Raw genomic sequence first — 16431 nt, 5'->3', positions numbered from 1 at the left:
ACAGAACGATCCCTTTTACTTGACTGAATGACTGTTGTGCAGTCAGACCAACGAAAGTATTTGTTGATCAGGATCATTTATTATTTCTGGGGAGAATTCCCTGTAACCAGATCAGATGACCTACTTCTGTGGCCCATCTGCTGGAATATGAGAGTTGCACTGCTATTTGAGGCCCTTATTTTTCTCTTCCATTATTCTATTACCTCTGTTTCTCACAGTAATGGGAAGGCTGGGTGCTCATGCACAGGGGATGCTGTAGAGAGCATTCCAGCCCTGAATGGGAGTTGACTAACCTTTAAGGTTTCCGTCAATCCTGACATTCTATAATTTTAACTTTATGGGTAGCCTAAACTATTATACATCAATGCAGTGTAATCCAGTTTTTGAACACGTTCAGCAAAAAGACTGTAATTAGAATGTCCTGAGAATCCGAATCCATACTGTCATTAACTGACCAGCTGATTTAGAAATATTGCTATTGAATTGACCACTAATATGCTCAGTGCTGTGTATCTCAAGCTTGTCCTGGGAAATCTAAAAATACACATACACATACATTTTTAAAATCATATAACAGGATTTGATGAATAACTTCAGAGGTCTACAAGTTTTAGCTGAGAGGCTTGAGTGCTGTCTGTAGGGTTTTTATCCAAAGCGAGACTGGGCAGAGGGTCCTCTGGGAAGAAAAGGTCATTGTGTACTCAGTAAAGTATTTTTCCCCCGCTTTGGAGAGGCATCTCAGAAAAAATAAGACTTGAGAACCACTATGCAGCAGTTGGGTAGTGATGATGGGGTATGACAGCCTGCTCTACCAAGGTTCACATGTTGTTGTTGTTGTTAGGTGCCATCAAGTCGATTCCGACTCATAGTGATCCCACATGACAGAGTAGAACTGCCCCATAGGGTTTCCCAGGCTGTAATTTTTACAGGAACAGATCACCAGGTCTTTCTCCTGCGGAGCCGCTGGGTGAGTTCAAACCACCAACCTTTCGGTTAGCAGCCTAGTGGTTAACCGTTGTGCCACAAGGGCTTCTTAAGGTTCACATGAGCTGCAAACTAGGACGATCACACATACATTTGCATTTACTTGTGTATGCTTGCAAGTGCACGTGGCATCTGTCAATGAAGATATTCCCTAGCTAAGAATGCTGAAAATGAATTGCTGAGGAATGTATTCGCCATTGAGTTTTGTTGTAAAATAAGAGAGAGAGTTTGCTGCAGACATTTTGGTCTTTGGATAAGCTTAATGCATCACACTGAAAAAAAAATTAAGTTAAAATTCTTAAAGATTTTAAGGAAAAAAAAATTAGCAACTTGCTGATAAAACATTAAGAATGATATGCAAAATATTGGCGAAAGAACTAAAAACTCGAACTATTTTTCTACGCAGTGGTACCCAGTGGGATCAAAACACATACAGAAAGGTGAGGTTTAGTAGAGAACCTGAAACTGTTGTTTCAGGAGGGTTGATGTTCCTCACCTTGATTCATAAATTGTTCATTAGAGAGGTAGCAAGCACCCAAGCTTTAGCAAATAGGAATCTTACTACAAACTTCAACTTCCTTAACTTAAAAAAAACAAAAAAACAAAAAACCTTTTTGTTTACATAATTAATCACTTTGACTTATGACCTGTGTTTTACAAGTGCCCCTAGGTGTTGTCCATGGTTTGCTGTGGTGTCCCTGGGGAGTAGGAGAGAGCAGCCAGTGTGTGTGGGTACATGCACATGCCTGCATGTGCTGAGATGTGGTTGTCTAACAACAGTCACGTGTCAAATAGCAATTTGCAACTCAGAACCACAGAGAGGGTTTGTTTTACTAGTCTGTTCTAGTTATTTAATGGATGGCAGATGTCCTCATTAAGGGACTAACGTTTGCTGAGCCTGGAAAAGGGCTAACCCCTTTTGGACATAGACGAAAATACATATTCTGGGGCAGCTAACTCCTCCTGGTGGTGACAGCAGTAGGGGTGAGAAGCACAAGAGAGTTCAGGATCCCCTAAAACTATACATCAGCCTAGAACTATTCTTTAACATGAATGTCAGTTACTTGTTTTAATCAAGGAATTTCATAATTCAGGAATGTAAAATCGTGAAGTGGATTTTGGCTACATGTTGAAATACTTTTATTGTTACCCTGAAATAGATGTTTCTTGATTTCTTTTTGCTGCTCAGGAACCATATGGAAAATCAGGGGATGGCTGGTTTACATGGACCTCTGATATCTCCCAAGGAAGAAACCAACAGAAGAGTGAATAGAAGTAGAGATCAGGGAAGAGAGGTTTGAAGGAGGCTACAATAAGGAGCCCTGGTAGTGCAGTGGTTGAGTGCTTGGCTGCTAACTGAAAGGTCAGCATTTCGAATCTACCAGCCGCCCTGTGGGAGAAAAGACCCAGTGATTTGCTCCCGTAAAGATTTACAGCTTAGAAAACCCTGTGGGGCAGTTCTACTCTGTCATATAGGGTCACAATGATTTGGAATCGACTTGATGGCACACAACAACAACAATTAAAATGGTAGAAGCATACTAGGAAGGGAGAGTGGGACCTTTGATACCCTAGCATAATTTGCTGCAATGGTTGGGAAAGAGACTGGGATTAGGGAGATGTGGAGATGGTTGACCACTAACTGAAAGGTTGGTGGTTCGAACCCACCCAGTGGTGCCAATGAAAGAAAGGCCTGGTGATCTTCTTTAAGAATTACAGGAAGAATTAGAGCCAAGAAAACTGTGGAGCAGTTCTACACTGTAACACATGGGGTTGCCAAGAGTTGGAATCAACTTGATGGCAACAGATCGGTGTGTTTATTTTGGTTCTGAGATGGTATGGAACCCAAACAAAGCCCTGAGGTACTAAAATAACAAGAGATCCTGGAAAGTCACTCTAGGGCCCAGAGGTTAGCATTCCTCCTCCACCCACCTTTATGGTAGACTTTTGTAGATGTTCTCATTCACTTCTGGATCCCCAAAGACTCTTTATCTGTAGATCTAAAGTCATTTGTTGTGTGCTGCCCAGTCGATTCTGACTCGTAGCCACCCTGTATGACAAAGTAGAACTGCCCCATAGGGTTTCCCAGGCTGTAATCTGTACAGGAGCAGATCTCCAGGTCTTTTCTCCTGCAGAGCCGCTGGTGTGTTCAAGCTGCCTACCTTTTGGTTAGCAGCCATGCGCTTAACTATTGCACCACTAGGATGCCTTAAAGACATTTACTCCTCAGTAAGCTTAAGAACTATTGAAGTTGTCAAGGATTTCATTTTACTTGGATCCACAATCAATGCCCATGGAAGCACCAGTCAAGAAATCAAACGATGTATTGCATTGGACAAATCTACTGCAGAAGATCTCTTTTAAGTGCTAAAAAGCAAAGATGTCACTTTCACGACTAAGGTGCACCTGACCCAAGCCATGGTATTTTTAATTGCCTTATACACATACAAAAGGTGGACAAAGAATAAGAAAGACTGAAGAAGAATTGATGCCTTTGAGTTATGGTATTGGCAAAGAATAATGAATATACCATGGTCTGCCAGAAAAACAAATATGCCTTGGAAGTACAGCCAGAATGTTCCTTAGAAGTGAGGATGGTGAGACTTTGTCTCACATACTTTGGACATATCAGGAGGGACCAGTCCCTGGAGAAGGACATCATGCTTATTAAAGTAGAGGGCCAGCAAAAAAGAGGAAGACCTTCGACAAGATGGATTGGCACAGTGGCTGCAACAATGGGATCAACCATAGCAACGATTGTGAGGATGGTGCAGGACCAGGCAGTGTTTTTTTTCTGTTGTACATAGAGTTGCTGTGAGTTGGAACCAACTCGACGGCACCTAACAACACAATAACAAGTTTAAGAGTTATGTTTGTCTTTAGTGTTATGAGTCATTGGTTAATACAAATGAGGCATTGAATACCACCTAGTGATACTGTCTTAGGCTAGATTGTTTTCATAGATTATTTGTCAGATTTTCCATTTCCATGCTGTTAATCTCAGTATAATGTTAGCTAAAGTTTTCAGTAGCTTTTTGGATTCATTACGTTATCTCTTTGTGCCCTGTTGTTGTTGTTAGGTGCCCTGGAGTTGCTCCCGACTCATAGTGACCCTGTGTACAACAGAATGAAATGCTGCCCAGCCCTGCACCATCCTCACAATCGTTGCTGTTTGAGCCCATTGTTACAGCCACTGTGTCAATCCATCCCTTTGAGGGTCTTCCTCTTTTTCACTGGCCCTCTACCTTACCAAGCATGTTTTCCTCCAAAGTACTTGAGAAGCAGTCCGCTATCCTCACTTCTAAGGAGCCTTATGGCTGTACTCCTTAGTGCCCTCTTAGAAGGCAGTATGTGTATAAAGGTCTTCCTAAACCTCTAAATAATTAACAGTGAGTTGGGCTGTTTGACGAGGTCAGACCAAGGCATTGACCTTTATTTTGTAGGTAGGAGGGTAAGATGCAGGTGGAAAAGAGATTTTCAAGGAAAGAAAGTGCATGAGGAAATAAAAGTATAGACTTGTAGAACTGGGAACTATTTTTTTTTTTTTTTTACCAAGGTTCATTGACATAGAGAAAAAATACCATATAGGTAAAATGCAATTTAATGGAGTATTTTGTTTTGAGAGCTCCTATACCTACTGGGATAATGGGAGGAACGTTGTCTTTGACACCAGATGGACATGGGTTCAAACCCTAGGGCTGCTGTTCCCTAGTAGCATGTGGCCTCTGCAACCTAATCTCTTTGTGGTCCAGATTCCTCACCAGAAATAAAAGATATGTTCATCTCAGATTGTTCTGAGGGTTAAATTAGATACAATTTGTGAAAGCCAGTATGTATTAGGCATTTAATAAAGATATTTTCCCTTCTCTCTCTTCTATTTTTAAAAATTGTGATTTGGGAGTACTATAAATAAATAATAAAACGTATAGTATTTCAGTGTGGAATTTGGGCCAGTTAAAGGAGAAAAGCTAGAGAATGGGACAAATGTATATGGAAACAAGCCTGAAGTGGGCACTGTGTATGCCAACCCAGCAGATTTTGGAAGTTGCATGCTTAAAAACAAAAGGTATTCTTTAAATTAAAAAAAAAAAAAAAAAAGAAAGTGGTTTACAAAAGCACTGTTAGAGTTTGTTAGCCAAGCATTTCAGGCTCTGTCTAAAGATTAGAAGCCCAGGAATTTGGAAATGCTACCCTTTCTTCATTTTTAGTGGTAGAAACCCCAGACTTCCTGTTCTGGAAAGTGGGGGTGGCCACCCCATGTTTGTCAAGAAAAGGGTTGTCTCTTTCTCTGGATTGATGCTTCCATCTTCTGTCTCTAAGTGGCATTGCAACTTCACCCCGTGCTCTTCTGAGTTGAATAAAATCAAACTGAGAGTTAGAGGCGTTTGTTTCTGGCCTGAGACTTCAAGGACAAACATAGGTGACTGAGTTTCGAAAACCGATTTAGGGTCAATGCTCTGGTAGCAAAGTTGTTAAGAGCTTGGCTGCTAATCAAAAGATCAGTAATTCAAATCCACTAGCCGCACCTTGGAAACCCTGTGGGGCAGTTCTACTCTGACCTATAGGGTCACTGTGAGTCAGAATCTGTTCGCCAGCAACGGGATTATACATTTTTCTGTAGTGGTAAAGAATTTACTCCTTATATTTTTCTTCCTTTTTATTGTTTTAGTAAAGCTTTTTAATACAGTGTTATTGAATGTAAAATCACCAGACACCTGTATGAATGCTGAGACTCTGACTTTTATCTTTTTTTTTTCCCCTAGGGAATTCATGGTAGAAATACCATGCTATCTAATTCCAGCCCTTGAGGCTTGAATAACACACTTGTAAAACAAACCACTCTTTTTCTTAACATTTGCAACTTTATTATTATTTTTTAAAATTATTTTTGCCATTTACTTTGTGTTATTGTGGAGATGTTCTTTAGCATGATCTGCTGGGATGGTTAGGAAAGAAGCTAGGATTAGGGTGATCTGAAGATGACATGGGACCGAAACAAAGTGCTGAGGTACTTTTGAATGAGGGTAAAACATAAAGGTGGTTTATAGAACTGTTCAAAGAAAGTTTGAACCAATAGCTATGGTGACAGGTTTTTTCTTGGTGTGAATGCGGGCTGGGAAAGAGGAATGGGTTTGTGTGTGGGAATGTGGTTAGGGCAGTGTTGAAATGCTAAGCTTTATAGACTGGGTGGAATTAGCCTGGTAGGGCATTCCGGATAGGGGAAATGGCATTGGTATGGAGGGATGTGAAAGCTATACTTGCTACAGCACCTGGGATTAGCTTTGCACATATCAGGCCCTCAATTAACGGAAATAAATGAATAGGAGGGAGCAGAGGATCTGGAAGAGCTGTGAGTGTGCCAGGGAGTCAAGAGAAGAAGACCCACAGGAAGGCTGAGGAACTGCAAGGGCTCTGGAGAAGGAGGGTGTTTGCAGTGTGCTGGGTCTGATCCTTCCCCTCCTGCCAGCAGACCCTGGGCCTGGGAGCAGGGGCTGTATGTAGGAGCAAAGGAATCAGATTTGTGGGGAGGGAACTGCAAAGTTCAGGCTTGTTGTCTGTGATTGAATGAAAGTCAGTTCTCAGAGGGGAGCTTGTGAGAATGAAGCTGGTGAGAAGGGCAACAAGTAGCTGAAAATGGGAGGGGTGACAAGTTAGGAGTGTGCATTTGGTGGTTGCGAGCACAAAGCTGGACTCTTTGGCGGTTGAGTGGTACCTTGTGATCCCAATTTATGATGTAGATGGTGGAGATGGGTGTCAGTGGAGCCAAAGAAAATGAGAAATAGGGGCATGGGAAGCCATATGTCATAGGTCACAGGAAGAGCCAGAGCATATTTGGAAAGAGGAGGGAGAACATGGTTTAACAGTAAGAAACACAGACTTTGAAGTCAGCAGATCCTGGGGTCCCCGTCCTGACTGTGCTTCTTACCAGCTTTGATTTTGGTCAAGTTTCTTAATCTTTCTGAGCCTTAGTTCTTTTTTTTTAAATTGTGGTAAAACTTAGTTTTTTAAAGAGTAGAACAAGGATGGTACCTGTGAGTGAAAGAATGCCTGTAAACCACTTAGCACAGAGTCTGGCAAAATAGTCAATGCTCTCAAGTGTTAGCTATAAGTACAGTGTGTATATACATAAATAAGGTGTTCAGTGGTGAGCCATCCAAATGATGTGAGGGTTAAAAAATATCACCTAAATGGAAAAAAAAAAAAGGACTATTCATCCTGGAAAGGTAATGTTTGTAAGGATCTGAAAGGTAAGGCTGGTAGAATTCCCCAGTGAAAGACATCGAGTCCAGGGCTTTTCTTTGTTGGGAGGTTTCTGGTTACAAATTCAATTTCTTCACTTGTTATGGGTCTTTTGAGATTTTCTACTTCCTCTTGAGTCAGTTTAGGTAGGTTATGTACTACTAGGAATTTATTCATTTCGTCTAAGTAATCAAGTTTATTGGAGTACAAATTTGTAGTATTCTTTTATGATCCTTTTTAGTTTGTTGAGTCAGTTGTAATGTTTTGGCTTTAGTTTCTTCTCTCTTTTTTCTTTGTCAGTCTAGCTAAATTTTGTCAATTTTCTGAAAGGTAAATCTAATACAGAATTACATAGAAGCCTATGCCCAAACGGTTTATTTCCACTTAGGCTAGAGCTAGATTGGACTTCATCACATCAATGTTACTTTGCATTTATATCACACTTTACAGTTTGTGAAGAGCTTCTTCAGAAATGTTCTCATTTGATCCTGTGAGGCGTCGGTAAGAATAGTAATTAGTGTTCTGATTTATTGATGAGGAAACAGGATCTGAGAGGTTAAAGGGACTTGAAACTGAGTGGGGACTGACCGTGGGTCCTCTGATAGCTGATCTAGTATGTTTTTCCCTGAATCTCACTTAGCAGGGAGGAAGTGGGTTAGAGCAGGCATTTCCTAGTAGGAAGGTTGTTGACTGATGTGGATTCCTGAGGGAAGTTGTAGAGCCTTTTTCATGGGAGAGACCTGGAAGATGGAGTTACTCTTTTCTGGAATGGTATGAGTGTTTGAAGCTGGAGTGGCCCAGATGGCCTCTGAAGGCTCTGCCCAGTCTTGTGGTCATTGAGTGCCAAGGGTGTTAGAATCCTTCCTCAGGCAAGAGGATTTTAACTAATGAAGCATGAAACCAAGGTTCTTTTTTTGATCTCTTCACTAGCTCTTCTCCTGTATAAAATGGTGAGGCTAGTACTACCTGTTTCCCTGCTTTCTGGAGTTGTTGTGTGATAAATGAGAGGTACTTGGAATCCCAGAGGATGCTAAAATGATGTGTGTCATTTTCAAATGAGCCCCTGAGCCCTGGGTGATCAGTGAAACTTTCCCTCATGATGCCAGTTGTGGGATGAGGTTGACGAGGCATGGAATAGTCTCGTTTGGTTTATGTCAGGGTAACACAGGTTGTCAGGAAGAATAAACAGCCGTGCTGTCCTACATTTTGAAGACACCTGAATACATTAGTGGTCCGACACTAGGTGCTGTTGGAAGCAATGTGCAGGCAACTTCGAGGCAGAGCAGGAAAATGGAAAGAGCCCTGGATTGAGAGGAAGGAGACTAGACCTTGTTCCAGCTCTGGCACCAACTACGTTTGTCACTATGAACAAGACACTTAAGCTGTCAGCTTTAGTTTCCTAAAGTGTAAAAATGAGACGAATGACGTGGTTCATATCTGGTTCTTTGCAGCTTTGAAGACAACTAATCTTCAAGTAGCCTAGGAATCTGCATGTGTCAGACAGATGCTTTGACCTAGCAATATTTTATCCAGGAATTTAAGCTAAGAAAGTGATTGATGTGTATGTGTGCTGAAGTTCAGCAGGCAGAGCAGGATGTTCACTGCAGGCAGAGCAGTTTAAACAGCAAAGCATTGAACACAACTTTAACGTACAATAGTAAGGGATTTGTTAAATTAGCAGTGATGCATCCACCTAAGAAAATACTGTGTGGCTTTTAGAAGTGTTTTTATAGAATAATATTTAATGATATAATAAAACTTACACAGTATATTAAGTGAAAGTTCAGTTTACCAATGATCCCATTTTTGTAGAAATAACAGTATATATAAATAACATGTAGAAGAAAGCATGGAACACTATACAACAAAAGAGTAACGTACCTCTGGGAGGCAGGTTTATGAGTGATTTGTTTTTTGTTGTGGTTATCAGTATTTTCTAAATGTCCTATTTTTGTAAAGAGAAAAAAATTGTAAAAGTTACTTTAAGATGTTTCATTCAATGTAACTGACATTGGCTCCTTCTGTGTGTAGGGTGCCGTATTGAATGCTGAAGGAAGTCCCTGCTTTCAGATTCCTCCAGATAGTGGTAAAGGATTCTGCTCTCTTTGCCTCCCCAGGAAAGGCAGCAGCATGGCCAGTGTGCTTTCCCGGCGCCTTGGTAAGCGGTCCCTCTTGGGAGCCCGGGTGTTGGGACCCACTGCTTCAGATGGGCCACCGGGGACCGTCCAGCCCTTGGAACCTCAAGTGGAGCTACTGGAGAGGGCTGCTCCACAGCCTTTCCTTGCCTATAAGGACAGTTCCTGCCCTGAACAACCCAAGGAAGTCCTCAAGGCTCCTGGCATCTCAGGCCTCCAGCAGGTGGCTTTTCAGCCTGGGCAGAAGGTAGGTTGGTACCCAATGTGTACAGGTGTATGCTTTACTCAGGCTGGGGCTGGAAGGCCAGGAATGTCCCCCGTGTCAGGCAGGAAACTCTTTGGGCACCAGTTTGAGCACAGACCTTTTCCTTCTGGCCATGTGGACCCTTGGGCAGGTGGGCTTCCCAAGAGAAGGTACCATCATTAGGGGCCCCAGGGCTCCTCGAGGGTTCCTTCATGACAGTATTAACCGGAGTGAAAGCTGGCAAGACCTGACATCTGCAGTTCTGGGCTTTAGGCTACTCAAAATCTCAGTTCGAAGTATGGTCATGGGTCCGTTTCTCCTAATTCTCCCTCAGTTTGCCACTTTACAAAACAAGGGAAATAATCTCAGACTTAAAAGAGCCAGCTAAGATTGCGTCTTTGAATTACCTTTAGATATTTTCAAGAGATGAACGTGTTTCTTTAGTTGGAATTCAATTTGGATTTCCTTTTCCCTTCCCTTGCAGCAGGGCCCAGTCACATCTGTACCTGATATTAGCATTAGATCCAGGTACATGTGGTTCTCTTTCATTGCCTTCTCAAGGGCTCAGTAGAGACTCTGTCTTCCCATCTCCCCTCCCTGAAGCGTGTGTTCTCCAGGCCTCTCTTCCCACAAGGCAAAGTGTCCTGCCAATGCCAGGTGCCCTTTGAGACAGGTCAGTCTACCTCTTCACCCCCTGTCCTCTTGTCCAGGTAGACTGAGAATTCTCTGAAGGGAAAAATGCAGGGTATGAGCAATTGAAGACAGCAGTTGGGAATCAGCACATACGTGGGGACATTAAAGGCAAGGCAAGGGAGGAAATCAGGAGGAATGGACACAGATTCCGAATTTAAATCAATCCCTAGAAACTGACTGTTCACTGACTCCTGTCTATAGAGTTTATTAAGGACCTGTTTTGGGAAGAATCAGTCCAGTTTGGCTAGTGTGGGTTTTCAGACGGGAACCAGGTACCTGGGAGCATCTAGCTGAATTAAAGATGAGTAAGTCAGAGAAGCAGTTTATGGCAGGCAGATCCTGACTCCTGGAAGTTGGGGCATATGAACTCTTTAGGGGTAAGAACTACCAAGTGCTGACCACTATTGTGTTTTTCTTCCTCTCAGGTTTATGTGTGGTATGGAGGTCAAGAGTATACAGGACTGGTGGAGCAGCACAGCTGGGCAGAGGATAAGGTGACTGTCTGGCTGTTGGACCAGAAGTTACAAATCTGCTGCAAAGCAGAGGAGGTGTGGCTTGCAGAGCTGCAGGGCTCCATTTCCCAGGTACCACCTACAGAGCAGGGAGCCCAGGTGCCAGCCTACAGGCCTGTCTCCAGGAACATTGACGTCCCAAAGAGGTTCGTGTGGGAAGAATTTGGGCTCTGTAAGTTGTGTGGGTCATGTGAAGTGTTAGGTTGTAGGCTGTCTTGTGATGGAGGGGTAGAATGTGCAAGTCATAGGTGTCTAGTCAAGATATTGGACAAGTGGCTCAGAACCTACTATATAGCAACAGTAGTTGAAACAGCCTGATACTAGTACAACGTCAGACACATAGACCAATGTAGTAGAATCAAGAACCCAGATGTAAATCCATCTACCTACGGCCACCCGATATTTGTGAAAGGGCCAAAGTCCATTAAATGGGGGAAAACACAGTCTCTTTGACAAAGGTGTTGGCATAACTGAATTTCCATCTGCAAAAAAACAAGAAACAGGACCCATACCTCACACCATACACAAAAACTGACCCAAAGTGGATCAAAAACCTCAATATAAAACCTAATATTATAAAGATCATGGAAGAAAAAATAGGGACAATGCTAGGGACCCTAATACACAGCATTAACAGGATACAAACTATAACTGACAACACACAAACTCTGGAAGATAAGCTAGATAACTGGGATCTTCTAAAAATTAAACACTTATGCTCAGCAAAAGACTTCACCAAATAGTGGGAAGAGAACCCACAGACTGGGAAAAAATTTTTGGCTACAACATATCTGACAAGATTCTAATCTTTAAAAATCTATAAAATACTTTAACACCTTAACAACAGAAAGGTAAATAATCCAGCTGAAAAATGATCAAAGGATATGAACAGACACTTTACTAAAGAAGACATTCAGGTGGCTAACAGACACATGAGGAAATGCTCACAATCACTAGCCATTAGAGAAATGCAAATCAAAACTACATTGAGATACCATCTCACCCCAACATTACTGGCACTAACCAAAAAAAAACAAAACAAAATAACAACAAAAAAACCCAGAAAATAACAAATGTTGGAGAGGTTGCAGGGAGATTGGAACTCATACACTGCTGGTGGGAATGTAAAATGGTACAACCATCATGGAAAATGATCTGGCACTTCCTTAAAAAACTAGAAATAGAAATAGCATATGATCCAGCAATCCCACTCCTGGGAATATATCCTAGAGAATTAAGAGCTGTCCCACTGATAGACATATTCACGCCCATGTTCATTGCAGCATTATTCACAATAGCAAAAAGATGGAAACAACCTAAGTGTCCATCAACAGATGAACAGATAAATAAATTACGGCACATACACACAGTGGAATACTATGTGATGTTAAAGAACAATGATGAATCCGCAAAACATCTCACAACATGGATGAATCTGGAGGGCATTATGCTGAGTGAAATAAGTCAATCACAAGAGGATAAATACTGTATGAGACCACTATTATAAAAACTCAAGAAAAGGTTTACACACGGGGAAAAAAACCAAAAAACTTTGATGGTTACGAGGGAGGAAGGGTGGGGAGGGGAAATCACTAACTAGATACAGACAAGTGTTGACTTTGGTGAAGGGAAAGACAACACGCAATATAGGGGAAGTCAGCATAACTTGACCAAGACAAAGTCATAGATGCTTCCTAGACACATTCAAACACCTTGAGGGACTGAGTTACTGGGGCTGAGGTCTGGAGACCATGATCTTGGGGGACATCTGGGTCAACTGGCATAACATAATTCATACAGAAAACGTTCTACATCTTACTTCGGTGAGTAGTGTCTGGGGTCTTAAAAGCTTGTGAGCAGCCATGTAAGATACACCTATTGGTCCCATCCCGTCTGGAATGAAGGAGAATGAAGAAAACCAAAGACACAGGAAAATATTAAGTCCAGGAGACTAATAGACCACATGAACCACAACCTTCATTAGCCTGAGCTCCGAAGAACTAGATGGGGTCCAGCTACCACCACTGGCCACTCTGATAGGGATCACAGTAGAAGGTCCCAGACAGAGTGGGAGAAAATGTGGAACAAAATTCAAATTCACAAAAAGGAAAAAAAAAAAAAAACAACAAAAACCAGACTTACTGGTCTGAAGGAGACTGGAGGAACCCTGAAACAATGGCCCCCGGATGCCATTCTAACTCACAACTGAAGCCACTCCTGAAGTTAACCTTTCAGCCAAAGATTAGAGAGGCCTATAAAATAAACAACACACATGAGGAATGTGTGTCTCAGTTCAATCAAGTATACGAGACCAAATGAGCAACACCTGCCCAAAAGCAAAGATGAGAAAGCAGGAAGGGACAGGAAAACTGGATAAACGGACACGGAGAACCTGGGGTGGAAAGGGGGAAAGTGCTGACACATTGCAAGAATTGCAACCAATGTCCCGAAACAATTGGTGTATAAATTTTTGAGAAACTGATTTGCTCTATAAACTTACACCTAAAGCACATTAAAATTAAAAAAAAAAGATATTGGACAGATGAGATACAGAGAAGAAAGGCTTGCATCCTTTAAAAACCCAGAATGTCATCTTTTCTTCCCTGTAACTATTATGGATGATGTATATTTGGTTTGGCCAAGGGCTATTCTTTACCCATTCATGTTTAAACTACAACCAGATCTCAGTTTTTCAAAATAAGAGGCAGGGAAGGAGTGGCTTAGTTCAGAGTCAGCAAACTATTTCTGAATGGGCCAGATAGTAAATATTTTAGGTGTCTGTTAGAACTACTCAACTCTGCCATACAAAAGCAGCCATACACAGTACGTAAATAAATGGGCGTGGTTGTGTTCCACTAAAACTTTATGGATGCTGAAATTTGAATTTCATATAATTACCATGTGTCATGTGCCAAGAAATAATATCCTTCTTTTGATTTTTAAGAACCATTTAGAAATGTAAAAACCATTTTTAGCTCAGGCCATACAAAAACAGGCAGCAGGCCAGATTTGGCTCACAGCCCACAATTGCTGACCCCTGGTTTAGCTATTCAGAACCACAGATGATGAGTAAAGAATGTATATATTTTGCTTTAAAATTTTATTATGTAACTTTTCCCTGAGAACATATATCTTGATTTCTGTATTATATACCCTCTGTTGACCTTTTAAGATTAGAACCTCCTATCAGTTCAGGCTGTCTTATATACAAGATGTGCAACAGTTAAGTCCTATCCCACCTCACTCTCTGACATGGTCCCTAATCTTGTCTGTGGGTGTCCCTTCAGTGACAGTAGACCCAGTATTTTGAGACCAGACCAGAGCAACAATATTTGTGATTATGTATTCAGTGGGTGCTGGCAAATAATTTTTTATATTCTGTGGAAATGAAATACAAAGATCATACTTAAAAGGGGATGCTAATATGTTTTGTTCATTAATACTCTTGATTTAGCTGCTTTACACCCAAGAATTATAAAGAATTGATTAATACAATTTTTTGAAATAGATGGGGCACCCCGAAGTTTATTTCAGACTAACTTTTCATAAAACTATAAATTAGAGACAACTCTAATTTTACTTCCAAACAATGTAACCTTACATGGATTTGAAAAATTACATATCAAGTTGTATGGAACTCTGTTGTATAAAGCATTGAAATTTACACTGGGAAATTTATTTTAGTGTTTTTAGTTTATATGCTCACTGACTTACGTAATAGGTTCTGTTGACATTCAGAAGCTGTCAGAATGTTTCTTCAGGGAGGGCTTGGTTAGGGTTATTATTCCCTATTGTATTTAAATATAAGATGGGAAAAGGGAGGTAATTTTAAGTGCTTTTTAATTCTAATGGGTGTCTTATCCCAGTGCTTTACTTTATTGTTTTGACTCTTCTCTCTTCCCTCTAAATAAAATTCTCCACTTGAAGCTGCAGAATTAGGAAGAGAAGTGAGGAGAGAATGGAGCTACCTCAGGGTGTCAGCAGTAGGATGGAGACCAGTCTGCCTACACTTGGGTTGATTAACATGGTAAACGTAATTAGAATGAGTATTTTTCACAAAGTATTAGAAGACACCTTCATACTTTACTTATATTACTTGAACATACACTAGCTGATTGGGGTGGGGGTTTGGAGGGGACAGTCCAGAAGTGTAAGATTATCATGTGGAAATAACCAGAAGTAGTGTCTAGTTCTACAGAGTCATGAATAAGGTATTTCAGGAAGCAACCTTTCACACTCTTCCATTTGAATCTAGGAAGTCGGATGCAGTGGAAATGGATGAGATGATGGCGGCCATGGTACTGACATCCCTGTCCTGTAGCCCAATTGTGCAGAGTCCTCCTGGGGCTGAGGCCAACTTTTCTGGTGAGGAAGTGGGGCCTCAATGGGTTCTGGGTGTGGCAGATGCCCAGGACTAACTTCCCTTGCTTTCGGCAGCTAATTGTGAAAATCACCAACCTGGCAGTAGTATTTCTGGAGTCTCTTCTCGCTTCCACCTCAGACTTGCTGAGTGATATTTAGTTAGATGCTTCCATTCTTTTTCCTCAGTGTCCTCATCTGGGGAGAAGTTTCCTGGTGCATTGTGAAGGTGATTGAGCCCAGGACTGAGCCTCTCTGGCCACTTGAGTAAGTTCTTCTACGGGAGTAAGTGGAGTGAGGCAGATTGGTGGGGACCTCAACAAGGCCAATGGAGAAATATTTAGTTCACAACAGTAGAAATATACTAAATGGTCCCCTAGTGGCCTCAGAAAATTCATGCCCCATTCCAAGTGCCTAACTCAGCCTTGTAAATTGGTGTGGGCCTACAGACCAAAGAAGGAGCCCTGGTAGAGCAGTGGTTAAGCACTCGGCTGCCAACCAAAAGGTCAGCGGTTCAGACCCTCCAGAGGCTGTGCAGGAGAGAAGACCTGGTGATCTGCTCCCATAAAAATTGCAGCCTAGGAAAACCTATGGGGCAGTTATACTTTGTCATACAGGGTCGCTAAACTCGTTGCTGTTGAGTCGATTCTGACTCATAGTGACCCTGTGTCCTATAGGGACTTGATAGCATACAACAACAACAAAACAGGCCAAGGACCTGAAATAAGTTATCTGAAGTCTAAAATGCATCTAATTGCTTCATAAAAATCAATAGTATTACTTCAAAGCAAATTTGTAAAGTAAAACAAATTTCCTCTAGTTTGACTCCAAAATACATTATCAGTAATACTGAAGGAAAGGTTTGCTGGATATTAGTAGTTTGACAAGACTGGTAGTAAACCTGAATTTTTTTTGAACTTCGTTATAGGATTGGCCTAACTTACTCCCAGGGAATAACTTTTTCATTGGTGAAATCTGATTGAATTACAAGTTACTCAGGAGCTTGTAGGAAAATATGGGGTTAGCTTTAAACACATGCCAGGAGGAGAGAGTGGCCTTTACAGGTATCCCTCATAAGTAATCTCACTAGATAGAAGTACGTTGAAAGGCATGATAAGTAACTCCTTTATTATTTCACCCAAGGACTAGGCTGCTAGAGTAAGTCATTGCCCTTTGATGGGATCTCGTAAAGCATAGTATTGTATACCTCCTCTGATCTGGTTGTGAAGCATAGTATTGTATGCCTACTCTGTTAGCACTTTGG

At 41.5% G+C, this 16431-nt stretch overlaps 1 protein-coding gene and 1 long non-coding RNA gene across 2 annotated transcripts in view; both read left to right on the top strand.

Annotated features, from left to right (window-relative positions):
- Positions 1–3329, top strand: part of LOC111821581 (uncharacterized) — a 30439-nt gene extending 27110 nt beyond the window's left edge. Inside the window, exon 3 of the long non-coding RNA XR_002824951.1 lies at positions 2174–3329. This is a non-coding gene — a long non-coding RNA (uncharacterized LOC111821581). The remainder of the gene's footprint in view (positions 1–2173) is intronic.
- An 883-nt stretch (positions 3330–4212) lies between these two features.
- ZNF395 (zinc finger protein 395) overlaps positions 4213–16431 on the top strand; it is a 28453-nt gene continuing 16234 nt past the window's right edge. Inside the window, exons 1-3 of the mRNA XM_004382188.3 lie at positions 4213–9606; positions 10722–10954; positions 15064–15173. Coding sequence (XP_004382245.1) covers positions 9355–9606; positions 10722–10954; positions 15064–15173 — 595 coding nt within the window. The 5' untranslated portion in view covers positions 4213–9354. The remainder of the gene's footprint in view (positions 9607–10721; positions 10955–15063; positions 15174–16431) is intronic.

This window comes from Trichechus manatus, unplaced genomic scaffold (assembly GCF_000243295.1).
Source record: "Trichechus manatus latirostris isolate Lorelei unplaced genomic scaffold, TriManLat1.0 scaffold00091, whole genome shotgun sequence".
In the NCBI taxonomy this organism is placed as follows: domain Eukaryota; kingdom Metazoa; phylum Chordata; class Mammalia; order Sirenia; family Trichechidae; genus Trichechus; species Trichechus manatus.
This window is presented reverse-complemented; position numbering and strand designations above follow the sequence as displayed.